General features: G+C 35.1%; 6 protein-coding genes across 9 annotated transcripts; 4 read left to right on the forward strand and 2 right to left on the reverse strand.

The window, feature by feature from the left end:
* Positions 1–161: 161 nt before the first annotated feature.
* Positions 162–1,729, reverse strand: Trmt6 (tRNA methyltransferase 6 non-catalytic subunit). The gene has a single exon (XM_012368302.2). The coding sequence runs from the start codon at positions 1,727–1,729 to the stop codon at positions 215–217; it is 1,515 nt and encodes a 504-aa protein (XP_012223725.1). The 3' UTR covers positions 162–214.
* Positions 1,640–3,975, forward strand: eIF2Bgamma (eukaryotic translation initiation factor 2B subunit gamma). 3 transcript variants are annotated; one of them, XM_067357106.1, is made up of 5 exons: positions 1,640–1,748; positions 2,289–2,980; positions 3,058–3,364; positions 3,438–3,676; positions 3,756–3,975. In XM_067357106.1, the coding sequence occupies exons 2-5, from the start codon at positions 2,304–2,306 to the stop codon at positions 3,910–3,912; spliced, it is 1,380 nt and encodes a 459-aa protein (XP_067213207.1). In that variant the 5' UTR covers positions 1,640–1,748; positions 2,289–2,303; the 3' UTR covers positions 3,913–3,975. The 3 variants fall into 3 exon arrangements, with proteins under 3 accessions (XP_067213207.1, XP_012223728.1, XP_012223727.1); XM_012368305.2 differs by lacking the exon at positions 1,640–1,748 and adding an exon at positions 2,013–2,156; XM_012368304.2 differs by lacking the exon at positions 1,640–1,748 and adding an exon at positions 2,054–2,188.
* Positions 3,976–4,943: 968 nt separating this feature from the next.
* Positions 4,944–6,223, forward strand: RpL37a (ribosomal protein L37a). Its single transcript, XM_012368215.2, has 4 exons — positions 4,944–5,082; positions 5,449–5,584; positions 5,721–5,805; positions 6,085–6,223. Exons 1-4 carry the CDS (start codon positions 5,080–5,082, stop codon positions 6,134–6,136), a joined length of 276 nt encoding a protein of 91 aa, XP_012223638.1. The 5' UTR covers positions 4,944–5,079; the 3' UTR covers positions 6,137–6,223.
* A 446-nt stretch (positions 6,224–6,669) lies between these two features.
* On the forward strand, positions 6,670–8,378 carry LOC105672934 (mpv17-like protein 2). The gene is made up of 4 exons (XM_012368212.2): positions 6,670–7,194; positions 7,308–7,750; positions 7,992–8,117; positions 8,225–8,378. Exons 1-4 carry the CDS (start codon positions 7,167–7,169, stop codon positions 8,240–8,242), a joined length of 615 nt encoding a protein of 204 aa, XP_012223635.1. The 5' UTR covers positions 6,670–7,166; the 3' UTR covers positions 8,243–8,378.
* Positions 8,379–9,999: 1,621 nt separating this feature from the next.
* Positions 10,000–13,914, forward strand: LOC105672999 (protein RCC2 homolog). 2 transcript variants are annotated; one of them, XM_012368319.2, is made up of 4 exons: positions 10,000–10,633; positions 11,142–11,382; positions 11,568–12,415; positions 12,506–13,914. In XM_012368319.2, the coding sequence occupies exons 1-4, from the start codon at positions 10,427–10,429 to the stop codon at positions 12,674–12,676; spliced, it is 1,467 nt and encodes a 488-aa protein (XP_012223742.1). In that variant the 5' UTR covers positions 10,000–10,426; the 3' UTR covers positions 12,677–13,914. The 2 variants fall into 2 exon arrangements, with proteins under 2 accessions (XP_012223742.1, XP_012223743.1); XM_012368320.2 differs by lacking the exon at positions 10,000–10,633 and adding an exon at positions 10,656–10,816.
* Positions 13,915–14,218: 304 nt separating this feature from the next.
* LOC105673000 (RAS oncogene family member Rab18) lies at positions 14,219–15,991 on the reverse strand. The gene is made up of 4 exons (XM_012368321.2): positions 15,733–15,991; positions 15,542–15,659; positions 15,140–15,457; positions 14,219–15,055 (listed from the first exon to the last, which is right to left on the reverse strand). Exons 1-4 carry the CDS (start codon positions 15,801–15,803, stop codon positions 14,894–14,896), a joined length of 669 nt encoding a protein of 222 aa, XP_012223744.1. The 5' UTR covers positions 15,804–15,991; the 3' UTR covers positions 14,219–14,893.
* Positions 15,992–16,141: the final 150 nt, after the last annotated feature.

The following is a 16,141-nucleotide window of genomic DNA, read 5'->3' on the forward strand; positions in this document are numbered from 1 at the left end:
CGTGAAATTTGATTGTATCACTAACATAATTTGTGCATATCAAACATTCAAGTATTTTACAAAAAAATGTTACAAAGATCTATAGAACGAAGATATATTAAAATTATGATTATTATAAATTATAATGTGATGGAAAAGAAAAAGGAATAAGGCTGTAAATATATGTATGAAATAGTTATATTTTTATAAAAATTTATAATTTATTCGTATGTTTCTATTCTTCAACCAAGTATCCTGTTAAGATATAGCCACCAGTGTCACTTGTCAGTATATGAGGATGCGTCCTGTCAGGTAATACTTGATACGAACGTAAAAAGTTTGAAAACAATCTCACATTTATTACATTGTATTTTTGTTTGAGTTCCATATAAGTTTGTTGCAAAGGTTCTCGATACGTATGAAAGATGACGAATGGTCGTGAAGCTCCTAAGAAAGGCAACAGTGCAGCTGCAATATTTGCAGGATGTTCTCTGGTTATAATAGTTAAACCACGAGCCTTCGAGTTATTTAATAACTCTACGGCGCGTTGTGTCTCCAGCAACCATTTTGGTTTTTTCGAAAGTGTCGCTTCCTCTTCGGGTTCTTCTATTTCATCAAATTTTCGTTTTAAAGTATCAGTATCTTTCTTAGTATTATTTAAAGACGGATTACTCTTTTCTTCTGTGTTACTTTCATGCTCCATAGTTTCAGCTTCAATCTTAGATGTTTCATTATTTTCATGCCCTTCAGCTTCATTTTTGGATGTTTCATTATCTTTATGCTCCATATTTTCAGCTTCAATCTTGGATGTTTCATTAGTTTCACTGTTAGATTCTTCAATTGTATTTTTCTCGATATTTTGTGATTTTTTGACAATATAATTGGTCTTTTTAGATGTGGAAATCTTATCCATTATATTCGTTTCACCTTGATAATGTAATCTCAAGAAACTATAAAGATTCACTGCAATATGCCTGTCTTTCAATTCCTGTGGAAAATTCATGGCCTGAACAATTGTAGTTTGAGGCATATTGCCAGGATGTATATTAATCAAGTAACCGCTGGTGTTTGCACCTATTCTGTTTAGCATAGCAGCAGCGGGTAATCCCTGAGATCCACTGTCATACAGTATGTGCAATCCATCAGATTGCACGTCGCTGTAGGATAATATCTGAGCTAAAGCATCCATCCTTAATCCTCCAATTTTATCTTGATTTTGTCTGAAGTACACCTCATGAAGTGATAATATTGAAGGTTTACACACTGTCAAGAATCTGAAATACTTGCGTTCTTTCTTCTTAATATATTTCTCTTGCGAGTATTCTGTTTTGGCTGCAAAAGACGTACTGTTCTCTATGAGACTGCCCATGATTTCTTTACCGGATTTGCCAGCCTCCTGCAGCTGCAAGATCTCCTCCTTCGATAACTTCTGGGATGTGCCATCATCTGTGATAAAACGATTATCCTGTCCGCTCAGGTCACCCTTCAAATCGTCCCACGATTCTGTTTGTTCCACTAGTCTCAAAGAATAGCAGCCTTTACTGTCTTGCAATGACATTATTTCGAAAGTGCTCCAAAACGGCTTTCCGATTATCTCACGCATATCTACCTTGTCTTTTCCTAGCATCATAGTGCCGTTTTCAGACACCTTGTATAGTTTACTAAAGTTCTGCTTCTTGATTATTACATAGGTGCCTGCTGTGATTACATCCTCCATAGACTCGCATGTATTTTCCGGAGTACTGCTCATCGTATCTTAAATTTATTTCGTAAGATTTTACAAAATCTTTGTTTTTTACTAAATACCTTATTTATTAAATACCTCCTTATTCAATGCTAATTTATCTAATAAGTTTTTTGGCACAAGGCGTAGAATCTTGCCAATTGTTAGGTTAGAATAATCCTTCACTTTCGGGGGCTAGAATGACGAACACATGGTCGTGTACGGTCATGTACGATCGTTGATCCTATTTGCTTCTGTGTGTTAGAGAATAGTGATATTATATTTTTACATAATACTATGTGATTGTGTAATCATATGTTTCAGTAATAATTTTATTCTTTTATGTAAAAGAGTGTGCAAAATTTGGAGGAAGATAATCTGAATATAACCTCAATTGTGTGTCAGCACGTGTCAATTTTGACGCATTTTGACGCATTAGCACATATGATATTGCGTATGTTACAATTAACATAATCTTAGATATAGGTATTACGATGTTCTTTTACCAACATTTATTTTAATTTATGCTTACAAAATTCTGATTTAACAACATTTTTTAATAATATATTTTTTATTTCAATTATAGACCAGAAGAATAAAAATGGTTCAGTATAATGAATTTCAAGCCATTGTGCTTGCTGGAGGGAAAGGCTCTCGTATGACAGAGCTTACGACAGACCAGCTCAAATGTTTGCTCCCAATTGCAAATGTTCCTATGATTTGGTATCCCCTGCAAGTTCTGGAACGCTCTGGTTTCAAGGAAGCAATTGTTATTGTGTCTGAATTAACAAAATCTGATGTATCAGCATCATTGGAAAAACTAGGTTTGAAAATCAAGCTAGAAGTTATTGGAATTCAAGGAGCTGAGGATCTTGGTACTGCTGAGTCCATTAGACTTATTCATGAAAAGATATATACAGATTTCTTGGTAATATCTTGTGATCTGATCACCAATATCGATATATTAGACATATTAAACTTATACAGGAAACATAATGCAAGTATAACTGCTTTAATGTTGCCTGTCCCAAAAGTTCTTGATGACTTTGTAACACCAGGCCCAAAAAATAAGCAGAAACCAGAAACAGACTTAATTGGCATTGATAATAATACAGGAAGGTTAGTTTTCTTAGCGTCTGCATCTGACTTTGAGGAAACAATCAATATCTCACAAAGGCTTCTTAGAAAGCACACTAGTTTTACTATTCATTCGAAATTGATGGATGCACATTTGTATGTCATTAATAAATGGGTATTGGACTTTTTAGTATTTAACAAGTGAGTAATCTTATTAGTAAATAATATAAAAAAAAGTTTTAAAGACTTAATTATATGACATTTACAACAATTTGTAGGAATTTTACAACATTGAAAGGTGAATTTTTGCCATATATAGTCAGTAAACAATTGTCTAAACCTAAATGTGTGGATGATAGAAATACTTCTATGGTACAAGTGGATTTGAAGGACGATATCTTTCGTTTTGCTATGGAGAAACCTTTAGATGAGCTGATAAGAAAAATGTCAGCTTTCAATGATCATAACACTGATTTGGAAGAAGCTTATCATGGTGACATAATAAGATGTTATGCTTATGTGTCAAATGAAAAATTTGGTCTTAGAGCAAACACTGTGCAAATGTATCATCTTGCTAATGCTAAGGTTGTTAATATTTAATATATTCATTACATGCTTTATAAAATAGCAACACTAATTTAAGAAACATCTTGAACAGATATCAGAATGGTGGAATGCCGATAATAAAAATACCAGCCAATTGTCACTGCTGCCAAGTATCTCGAGCATGGCAAATGTACGCAGTACACAAGTGCAAGAATGTCGTATAGATGATAATGCATTCATTGATGAAAAAACATCGCTTAAATATAGTCACATTGGACCTAGCAGCATTGTGGAATCGAAAACAAGAATATCTCAGAGCGTAATAATGGCAAATGTAACTATTAAGCAAAGGTAAGAATATTATCTGGTCAAAGTATTTATATTTGCCAACTATTTTTATGATTCACTATGCTGCATATTTTTATTGCAGATGTGTTATTCACAATTGTATATTGTGCAATGGCTGTATCATTGAAGAAGGTACTGAATTAAAGGATTGCTTAGTTGGAGCTCAACATCTTGTGATATCTGGTAGCCAACATTCTCGCGAAGTACTCACAGATGCGAACAAGCTTATAGAAATTTAATTATTTGCAATTATATTATTTATAATTATTTACAAATAAAATTTATGAGTAAAAGAAAGAAAATTGCATTTTTACTATTGGCGATCCCAATTAATAAAAATATATATTTTTTACATATACATTAATGTAATATATTTTCCAATAGCGAGACAGATTATCTCTAAAATAAAACATGTTAGACAAAATTTGCATTGACCTGCCAATTTATAATTTATGTTAGGTATATTATATTTTTCAACATTGTCAGTGCATTTTAGGCAATTTTGTAACATAGATATCTAGGGAAACATAGGAAAGAAAAAGAAATCGTACCAATCGAAAACAATGATTACTTTTTTCCTATTTTTCCCTAGATATCATATTACCAGCAGAGAAAAACCTGAGAGGGGCCACGCTGCCGTTTTTCTTTCGTACGACGCTTTTTCTAGGCTGTACACTAGCGGCGCGTACATCCATTTTACAGCCTGCCTGGACCTATATGGCCACATCCATTTTCCGGGATGGTAAAAGCAGAGAGAAGACTGAAGCCGAGAGCACAAGCTTTTACATAAAGCATAACGCATAAGCATAAGGAAATTGATTGGTCTATATATAAGCATAAGCAAATGCATAAGGAAATGGACCAATCAATTTCCTTATGCTTATGCGTTATGCTTTATGCAAAAGTCTGTGCTCCGGCCATTAGTATTACCAGCAAGGGCACAAAAATATTAGGGCTTATCCAAACCAATTTGCATTGTCGCATAAACATATGCATAAGGAAATTGATTGGTCCATAAACAAATAAATAAGAAAATGGACCAATCAATTTTCTTATGCATATGTTTATGCGACTATGTAAATTTGTCTGGATAGGCCCTAAAAGCTATCACACACAAAATGACTGCATATGCATAGCATAAGACCGTCTCAACCAATGAGCATGCTATGTAAATCAATATGGCGCCTTTATGCTAGATATTCATTGGTCGATACGGTCTTATGCTATGCATATGCAGTTATGGCATTTTGTGTGTGATGGCCTTAATACCCTCATCAAAATTAGTTCCAATCGGCAACTATAGAGGCATTAGAGCATGAACGATGGAACGTGATGGAACGTTTGGACTAGTTTGGACTTGAAACGTCGTGTATTGGTCCTTGTTCCGGTTTGCCTTTTTGTCTAAAATGGTAAGTGTAGATTTTTGTTATTGAAATCTATTTATTTCGCTGCAATCTTATTCGTTAACCGGTTTAATAACTCCGAAAAGATGTCTTTAATTTTTACAGAATCCATATAATTACATAGAATCGGACAATAAGAAATATTGGTTTGCATAATAATTGATACAATATCGTATAGGTTATGACTATGTTTATCCTGATGTATGCTCAATTTATAGAATACATTTATTTTCTATACAATTGTTTATTATTACAGAAGTTATTCAAATTAATTTTTTTTAGCTATTCTTTATCATTGTTTTTAAGTTTATTTTGGTATTAACGAGTTGGACATCATAGGTTATGCTAACCACGTTATTTTTTTGTTTACAGACGAAGGGTACATCAAGTTTTGGTAAACGGCGTAATAAGACGCACACGTTGTGCAGAAGATGCGGACGTAGTTCTTACCACATCCAGAAATCGCAATGTGCACAGTGTGGTTATCCAGCGAAAAAGATGCGTTCGTGTAAGTTTTCTAATAATTTTATAGAGAACTGTCACTCTTATGTCTAACTTAAATATCGAAAAACAAAATATTTAATGTTATATATATATATATAATTTAGTAATATTAATTAAAGCTTTATTTAATTATTTAATAGATAACTGGTCAGTCAAGGCAAAGAGAAGGAAGACTACTGGTACTGGTCGCATGCGTTATCTTAAAATTGTTCGCCGCAAGTTTAAGTAAGTTATAATGATTATATTAAGAAAATAATAGTAAAAAAATAGTATAGAGCGAATAAAATCAAATTGAAAATGTGATCTTTGAAGTAAATGCTAAATATTTTTGCTAAACTAAAGCTCACACTTTTAATTTGATTTTATAATCTATCAGGAACCATAACATATTTGTTAGTAGAATAAATAACAAAATATTTAATAAAAATAAAACTTTAACGGTTACTGTTTTGCTATTTGATATGTTTTTGTATGCATACAGAATTATTTTATATATTTTTTCAGGAATGGATTTAGGGAAGGTTTGCCAAAACCTAAAGCTGTTGCTGCTAAATAATCAATGTCCTGTCTTATTGCCTGATAAGGTTGTACACATTTTGACACAATAAAATACAAAATAAAAATGTTTAAAATCCAATCATAACATCATTGTTATAATTAGAATTCCTTATAATTCAATAAGATACATATGTTTTTTTATAATTCCATAGGATTATATATATATCTCTCTCTTTTGGAATTATCTGTTCCAAGGCTTATATTAAGTCTCATGTTTTTTTATATCGGTTAAAGCTTTGATACAATTCTGTGTAAGATTTATAAAAAGTGAAGTCTAACAAATTCTTACGTTATTCCAACAATAGATAAGATATAATTTTATTATCATGGTTCCATTTTTCTATTAAACACCGTTTATAAACACTGGAGATTAACTTCTGAGAAACTTGTGTGCGCATTCTTATGTATTATATCACATCTGACAAGAAAATTTAAAGAAATACATGATCGCAAAGATAACGCGCGTCGTTTGCACTGCGCAACCTCAGCGGAATTTTTGATTGTCGCGGCGTCGTATATTTAGCGGGCTTTCGACCTCGCTAAACAGTACGATCGATGCAAGATGATAACTCGGATGATTGGTGCTGCAATTCTATCGTGCATCTAGGCGTTCGCCGATACTGCAACCGAAGATAAATCGATCTTCAGTCAGCCAGTTTGGGAGTTATGCCACGAAATAATATTCAGCACACATTTCGTCTTCACAAACACCGCAGAATTAAGGAGAATTGTTCAATTAAATAACAATCAATTTAAAAAGGAAGAAAAACGCATTTGGAAACAAATTCAGAAACAAAAATACCAAAGATTGAATGCATCCTGTTGATGCATTGTTTCTGACGTACGGCGATCGAGAAGAAAATAATTTGTTGAAAAAAATAAATATTAACATCTCAGCACATACGTACAGTTTTCAAGGAATATTTACAATTATAGAAATTTTCTGCTTTATATAATCTATTATAAAATTTATTGAGAAGCAAAGTACAGATTTTTATAACAGAGTTTTTCGCGATAATTTTTCACAAATGGGTCTTTTGCGTCAGCTACTATTTGGTAAGTATAATGCTTATTTTATTAAAAGATTTAAATTATCGCATATTTCATTAATATAAGAAATTAAATTTGGTATTAAAATTATGTGGATGCTCGATCGTCTGTCTTTCTAGGTAAATATCTACTGGTCACCAACACGGTAAGCTGCGGCTTGATGATGGCAGCAGGAGATGTAATCCAGCAACGCAGCGAACATTGGAAAAAAAATTATTTTCACAAATACTTCCCGAGCAGCGTTATGGCAGCGTCGCCGGAAGATGAAGAGATGAAGATAACTTCCTGCGCTTCTTCGTATGGGCACGATTACACGAGAACCAGGAACATGACGATTGTGGGGTTGCTCCAAGGCCCGTTTCATCATTGGTTCTACTTGTTTTTGGAAAGAATTTTGCCAGGCAGAAGCGCAAAATCGGTTGTTAAGAAAACGCTTCTCGACCAATCCATCGCGAGTCCCACGTGTCTGGCAATATTTTTCGTCGGCCTCGGAATTATGGAGCATCGTGAAATCGAGGAGATTTGCAAGGAGCTGAAACTAAAGTTTGCTGACACATGGAAAGTATGTATCGCAGCAAATTATATGTTGATCAGTATTTAAAAATCACCAATTATATGTAAAAATCTGCAAAAGTAATTAATATAGAAAATTTTTAGAAAAGAAAAGTGATAATTATTAAACAATAACTTAAATCTAACGGATGGAGTGTTAAAAAAGATAAAAAAAAAATTGCTATTAGATTTCTTCTTAAGAATTATATATAAATAAAATATGTAAATAATTTAGAATATTATGCTGCTAGGTTGATTGTTGTTTTTGGCCACCCACGCAATGTATTAATTTCCTCTTTGTGCCCTTGCATTATCGAGTACTTTATACAAATGCTATGACGATGGTCTATGACATTTTTCTGTCTTATATAAAATACGTAAGTGTTACCTGCACAGTATTTATCGTGTTATTATAAATAAAAGTAAATGCATATTAAATTGCGAAAAATCATAATAAAATGATAATTTCTGATTTAATTTACAGGACGCTGATTTTGAATGATAAGAAGAAATCTCACAGTCTGAATGGACTAGTCTAAATAAAATAAAACTGTAATAATTGCATGCTCTATATTCTATATATATGTTTATATTAATTTTATGTAACAATGTGTAATAAAATGTTAATATTTCCGAAAGTAAGATTGTTGCACCTTTCCATATCGATCCCTTATCGCAATCTATTTGTTTGTTTTTACGATTTTTGCCAGATAATAAGTGCAAGTAATTATATGTTACAATTCCTGATGCGATATGTACAAAGTTGTCGATAACAATAAAAATACGTGTGATATTAAAAAATAAAATATTATTAAGACAAATAAATCAACTATTATCTTACGAGTTTTCTTTCGAAAGAGACAATAATTCTTGTGCTATTAATTGCAAATTTTATTTATCGTTAGCTGTTCGCAAATGTTAAGTGCATCAAAATTTTCTCCCAAATTTAGTTTTTTAAATATACTTACATTAAAAACGTAATATCAGATTCATATTTATCTTTTTATGTTACTCAACAAGATTGCGAGAACGGAGCGTTCTACTATACGACATTGTTAATTCATTATTGGATAAATTTGATGTCGTGAGTGATATAAATTAGATGACACTAATAAACTTCCGCCATACGATTATTTATGTACGAAAGAATGGAAAGTAATAGCAATCGCCTGATCAAACTAATTCTTACGGACATATAACAATGCGCATCCCAAAACAATCTATACCGATTGCCTTATCAGACACAATAATCACTTATTGAGTTTATTTATTTGCTCGACAGCTATTGTTTGGCATTTGGCGACGGCGGGATTACGCAGTCTTCTAAACAGTCGCCGTCACGAGCACAAATACGATTAATGGACATAAACACAAACAATAAATTTAGCGCTGCGCAACACAACGACTGCCGTTCCTACACGTGGAATGTGCAATTTGATAACAAAGCTCGCGTGTCATCATTCTCTCATTCGATTCTTTTTATTTCATTAATAAGGAATAAGTGTCTAGTAATGCTCTTGCATTCTTTGATAAAATTAATGACGTCGTATTGCCAGTATTTCCTCGGACAATGTTACTTACTCCTTTTATATCTTCTTAATCCGTTACATTTTTTTCCACACAGTGCATGACAATGCTAATAAATCATAGTTCCTTATTCCGATAGATTATCGATGATACACGATCATCAATGTCATGGAAAGTTTTCAATTAATGCTTGAGATAATAATCTTTACGCGCGTCAATAATCTCCTTTGTATGTGTGTCAATAACCTTTGGCCGCAAAATTCAGTTGCAACATAAATGACGAAATGTTAATTGAAATCCTGATATAAAAAACGCATCGATCATATCGAAAATTCCGAATGCCAGTTTTATCTTTTCGCATAAATTCATTGTTAATCGCATTGCGCAAGATTGCACGGTTCAAAGGTATTGCAAGATGATGCATTAATAATAAATTAAAGTTAAAAAGAAAATTTGGTAATATAAATGCTACTCATATGAGTGAGAAAACGAGTGAATACACAATTCTACACGACCCGATGCGTTTCAGATGAAAATTTCTACTCTGCATCTGCATATTCTGACACACTACTACACTATAGTCACTCTGCGTTCGCATAATAATGCAGTGTAACCTGTTGCGCGTATCGAACCTAAGCGTGCCATGCGTTCGAGCGGCGCCTGTTGCCGTGTTTGAGTCTTTCCGCCATTCGTTCCATCTCGTGTCTCATTTATCGCTGATAATGCGACGACGGTAATTACGAGGAATCTTTTCTTACAAAGGTCAGGTTGCCGTAATTCGCGTCACGTTATATTTAAATTTTGCCGCGGCGGCGGTCCGGTTCCGGCGCGTTTTGCGCGTGCGGGAACACGGAGCGCGCCCCCGGCGATTTACAATCATAAACTGCGGCATTCGCTTTGTATGTATGTATATACTTATCGCGGGAGCGTGGTTTTATTATGATTTTTCAGCGCCAGGTGGCTGCGTTTTTGTTGTCGATTTGCCGTCGGCGACGCGGCGCGGCTCCCTCAGCGCCATTACATCGATAAATGTCATAGCGGCCCGCCAGTGTAAGACGCCGTTGAGAAACCCGTCAAAAACCTGTCACTTCCCTTCTCCGCCGAAGAACGAAATCGCTTTTTCAAATAGTTACGCGTCCCGGTCGCGCAGCGAGAGGATATGTCGAGTAAACGGAAACTCGCGGTCGCCAAGCCGAAGAATCGCACCAAGTTGCGCAAGGTTGAATATGACGAGGAGGACATTTCCAGTGAACAGGACTCGGAGGTTGACGACGCCGAAGCCGGCTCAAACGCTGACGGCGAGGACGCTGCCGTCGAGGACACGCTCGCGGACGTCTCGAGCATACCCGAGCTACCAGCTCCGGAGGTGATCTTGGTTTCTTCCTCGCGATTAAGCACGCCTGCCTGTCGCGCTTGGACGCACTCGGTTTTCTCACGAGAAACCAATTCATTTCCTCGGTCTTTGTATCGAATAAAAATGATCATGAATTAACATTATCACTGTCTTATATTCAGATATTAAAACATGAATATTTAGACGAATTAATATGTACGTATATGTATCAGAGTCTGTTATTAATATTTAAGCTGTTAATTAATTGCATTAATTTTAGGATCAATAATTTTCCATTTCTCTTGTAACTGTATCTATATTCAGAAGATAAAATTCATATTTAGCATTTTGATGCAACTAGTTTTTGATAATAGTATTGAAATCAAGTTAATTATACTTTTACAGTATACTATACTATACTTACTATATACTTTTTTTTCAATTAATTTCAATTAAATTGAAAAAAATAAAAGTATATTGTGGTATTACATTATATATTGCACACATAGTAAAAATAATTATTAAATCTTTCTTATATTAGGGTGGCTGGGGTAAACCTGGAACATTGCTCATGTGTGGCCTTACTAATTGGGAAATGGCTGGTCGCAAAGCACCGCCGAAGGGGGTAAAAGCGAACGTAGGACGTAGTTTATGGACGCCGCACACTTTCAAAAATTTGAATAATGCAAGAGTACGACTGATCGCATCTGGTCCCGCTGCTTCCCACAGCATTATTGTTACCGAGGATAATAGATGCTTAGCTTTTGGTAGAAATGATAAAGGTAAACAATATCATGTATCATTAAAAGAGTAATACTCGTGAAAGTGTATAAATATACACTCTGGCACAAGGTGATACGTCTTGATAAAACTTTATAGTGTAATTGAATTTGAATTTGCATATGTATCTCTAGTTTTGAGTTATATTCAGCAAGACATTGTCGCTTATATTGTACAATGTTTACAGGTCAATTGGGAGTTGGAGATACAAAGCGTCGTGACGAGCCCACCGAAGTCGAAGCCTTAAAAGGACATACGGTTATAGGAGCGGCGTGCGGACGCAATCATACTCTATTTTTAACAAGCCGCGGTATAGTTTTTGCCGCTGGCGACAATAAACTGGGCCAGTGCGGGGTCGGCAAGAACGACCCTTGCGTGGTGACCGCCAAGAAGGTGAAGTACACCGGACCGCCGATAGTGAAAGTGGGATGCGGCGCGGAGTTCTCGATGATTCTGGACATCAAGGGCGGCCTGCACTCGTTCGGTTGTCCGGAATACGGCGCCCTCGGTCATAATACCGACGGCAAATACTTCGTCACGAACACAAAGATGGCATTTCATTATGAAAAAGTGCCTAAGCGAATCATTTTGTACGTGGAGAGAGGCAAGGACGGTCACGCGGCGCCGCTGGACCGCGTCGAGATAACAGACTTCAGCTGCGGCCACTATCACACAGTCGCCATCGACAGCAAGAACCGCGCGTTCTCCTGGGGATTCGGCGGAATCGGTCGTCTGGGTCACAATGAGCAGCGCGATGAACTGGTACCGCGCCTGATCAAGTTCTTGGAGCCACCTAATCGCGGCGTTCGCGCGGTTCATTGCGGCAGCACGTATAGCATCGCGATCAACGTGCACGGTTCCGCCTTGATGTTCGGCCAGACCAAGCGCACCGGCGAAGCCAACATGTATCCCAAGCCCATTCAGGATCTGTCCGGTTGGGAGATCCGATGCGTCGCTTGCTCGCAGACGAGCGTGGTGGTCGCGGCCGACGATTCCGTCATCGCTTGGGGCGCCAGTCCCACATTCGGAGAATTGGTAAAATAGAATTAAAGATAGATAGAATCAAATTGCACTTTAAACATTTCCAGAAACAAATGCATAATTCGTAATCTCTTTTCCTGCTAGGGCTTCGGTGAAATGCGAAAATCGTCGACCACTCCGATGGAAGTGAAAGCTTTGGAGGGTTTATACATCACTGCCGTTACATGTGGTTTGTCTCATACGCTTATGATCTGCCGAGACGACACCGAGCAGGAAAGGGCCAAGATTAATAAACTCCAGGTGTACTCCGTTTAAGGTACAAGAAGTGTATTCTTCGGTTGCGTAAACGAATTTCTATTGTGTCACTATGCAGATGATCGAATCGGAAGGCGGGTTCTCATTCTTTCAGCGAACCACAGCGATATATTTCGACGAATATTAAATGGAGAATCGATAATCTGAGAACGGTAACAGTAGATTAACGGTAACGTCACGAAACGTCCAGGAGAGATAATAGGATTAGATATTATACGCTACTTTGTACTTCCAGTTTTTACTTAACGCGGGAAAGAAAGTTAATCTGCGTAACATTTGAAACCCATTCTGTTAGCAGCTCAGGATATAGACCAAACAAGATAGATGCAAAAATATATTTTGATATTTTATTGAAGTTTGCCGCAATTTTTCAGCAGAATGGAAATAGTTGTTTCTATATGGAGAAGCTGGAGAAACTGCAAAGAGAACGTTATAGAACGTAGCAGTAACTGCGTTTATTTTTATCGCTTTCTTAATCGATTTACATGTTCAAATTGTTTATGACATTGATTCATCACAGTAGTACCTGAATCATTACATCTGCAGGAATCGTTTTTACAATGCGTGTGCGGAGATACTATTTCTGTACATGATCAACGTGAGTGAGATCATTCAAGCGTAAATAATATTTTATCAATATATACGAATTAAATTTCGACGTGTTTTATTAATTTAATAAGACAATAATTTAATATTTTTTTTTTTTTTTTTTAATAAAAAATAACTAATGGAAGATACATAAATCATTTAATTTTATTTTTATTATAATAGTAGGTTTTTACACAAACATATAGAACTTTAATTTCATTGAACACATTATGTATCATAGAGTGATACAAGAGAGCTGTGGAAGTTGTAAGTTTCTTGCTAGAGATTAGTGTCCATCAAATTCACGTATACATATTTTAGGGTATTCTTCTTTTAAGCCGTATAGCACAAGTTTCTCGTCTACTCTATCGCGCGTACATGGATACGTAAAAAATGTTGGTCGAGTACATGATAAAATAAAAGACTCAGGAAGTGCGTTTAGTATTTCTTGTACTAATGAACTTCCAATTCCGATCACTGCCAAGATGTATTATGAACATCTTTTATTGTGATGTCAGACATTCATTCCATTCCGTTCCACGTAATACTCTCATGCGATTTCTGCACTGAAATATTGTTCTGATAATATTGAATCTTGAGACGAATGTACAAGTCCAATTATCAAATAAACGAATTTTTTAAGAAATTTACATTTTAGATTTTTTCATTTAACAACCTTCACAAAAAGTGTCCACCAATTTTCAGAATAGTTTTATTTATTTATTTGTGCCAATTCAATATTACATTGCTTCTTTTTATCAATTCATTTTGCTTGCAGGAAATGCTAATACTTTCATTCTTGTACGAAGTTAGCTATTTTTTTTTTCAATCTTCTCTCAAAAAAGCTCAAAAATAGATAAGTTTATACATTTTATTTTGTAAAGATAGGCAATTGTTATCGATTAATTGTATGCAAATTTGTTTTATATTAAAAAATATTCAGAAATAATAATATATCCAGAAAATGCTTTATTTACAAACGAATAAATTACAATAATGTATATTTCACATCGTGTATATATCACCACCATAATTATACTGAAATCTCTTTATAAAATATATACTAGCGCTACTTTTTGGCACAGTATATATTTCTAATAAGAGATATATTACTGTAAAATCTAAAAATTAGCACATAATATGCACAAAGTAGTGAAGCAAGGTCTTTAGATACATTTTTACAGTATAATACACGTTCTTCAGCTCTAACAATGATATGCGTCAAGCGCACATGTTGTGCAGATTATAAAATGACAAACACAATTAAAGACTATAAAAATGTTGGAGCTACGACTACTTGTACAAAAATGTGATTGATGGGCGAATATCAACGTTGGTCCATACCAACATTCTATTAAATGGCTACATTCTTCTCATTTGTATTTACAGGAACACAAAATTCCATTTATTAATGCCATAGACTTTTATGCCAAATTTAAGACTAATAGTAGTCCGTGTGTGAAGCAACATGCATGTCTTCTGACAAGTAAGAATGCATAGTATGTGCGAAGCCAATGATGTATTCGAGCTGTCTTATGTCACATGCAGCATCTCGTAGAATTACTTTCCATGCAAAGTCTCAGACTTGATGTAGTGTAAATATATTTGTTATATCCTCATCACAGTCGATTACAGCAAACTGCAGTAACAGTTTGAATATGTCTCCTGTTGCGGATTATCATTGGTCAACTGCATTCCTCTTTTTCCCATTCGATGCCTTGCACTGCTCATAGTACCATTGTCATATAATCGCGTAGAGTATGTATCCCAAAGTCCAGGTGTTTGTATTATCTATTGTATACAACATATCACATTTTAAATAGCGTCATTAATAGTAAGAAAAATTATATATAATTATACATTTTTTTTCTATACCTTCTGTACAAGTTCCTCAAAGCAACACTTCACACCATCTGCTGTTTTCGCGCTGCTCTCAATATACAAGGTCTGATGTCTCCTGGCAAACTGCAAACCTTCCTCGGTGCTCACTTCTCTATGTGGCAAATCTATTTTGTTACCTACTACCATTTTGACAATATCTGTTTTATTGCAATATGTATTCAATTCATTGAGCCATGTCTCTAATTTTATAAAGGTGTTTCGGTCCGTAACATCATACATTAAAATAGCACCCTGGCCATCTCTGTAATAACTCGGCGTTAAAGTGCGAAATCGTTCTTGACCCGCTGTATCCTGTAATAAACAACACCAATAAGTTTGAGATACGCAATATATTGCACAAATTGCGTTATCTTCGTGGGTAAAAGAACAACAAACCCATATTGCGAGTTTCACTGTATTGCCATCAATGGTAATTTGTTTGGTCTTGTAGTCCATTCCGACTGTACTCTGCATGTTCTCGTAGAATTCATCTTCGGTGAATCTTAGGAGAATGCTAGAAACAATATAACAATTACATCATAATTTATCTTAAGAGTAAAAAAATGATGAGTCGCAATTATAAATACCTCGATTTTCCCACGTTAGATTCGCCTATCATGAGAATTTTCAGCACCGTCAAAACGTCTTCCTGGTCCATAATGATGCGATCACCAATAATTGTACTCGCAATATCACCGTTAACGAGAAAACACTGATTTTCTCGCCACTATAAAATCATCAATTTACATACATTGACGTTACGCACTGTCGTGTCTACTTCTCGTAGTTTCCACAATAACAAAAATTACGTCACGAAGTATGATGAATCACATATAAATGCCGTAAAATTCACGGCGTGAATGAAAGATCAATGACAATAAGCGCTATTTAGTTGCAGCGTGCAATTTGTGTAGCTAATATGCAATCTCTATCGATAAATAGAACTCTCAGTTCATCGGCCAGTAATATTGCGCGTTGACATTATCGATAGCGTAT

This window comes from Linepithema humile, chromosome 6 (genome assembly GCF_040581485.1).
Source record: "Linepithema humile isolate Giens D197 chromosome 6, Lhum_UNIL_v1.0, whole genome shotgun sequence".
NCBI classification, from domain to species: Eukaryota; Metazoa; Arthropoda; class Insecta; order Hymenoptera; family Formicidae; genus Linepithema; species Linepithema humile.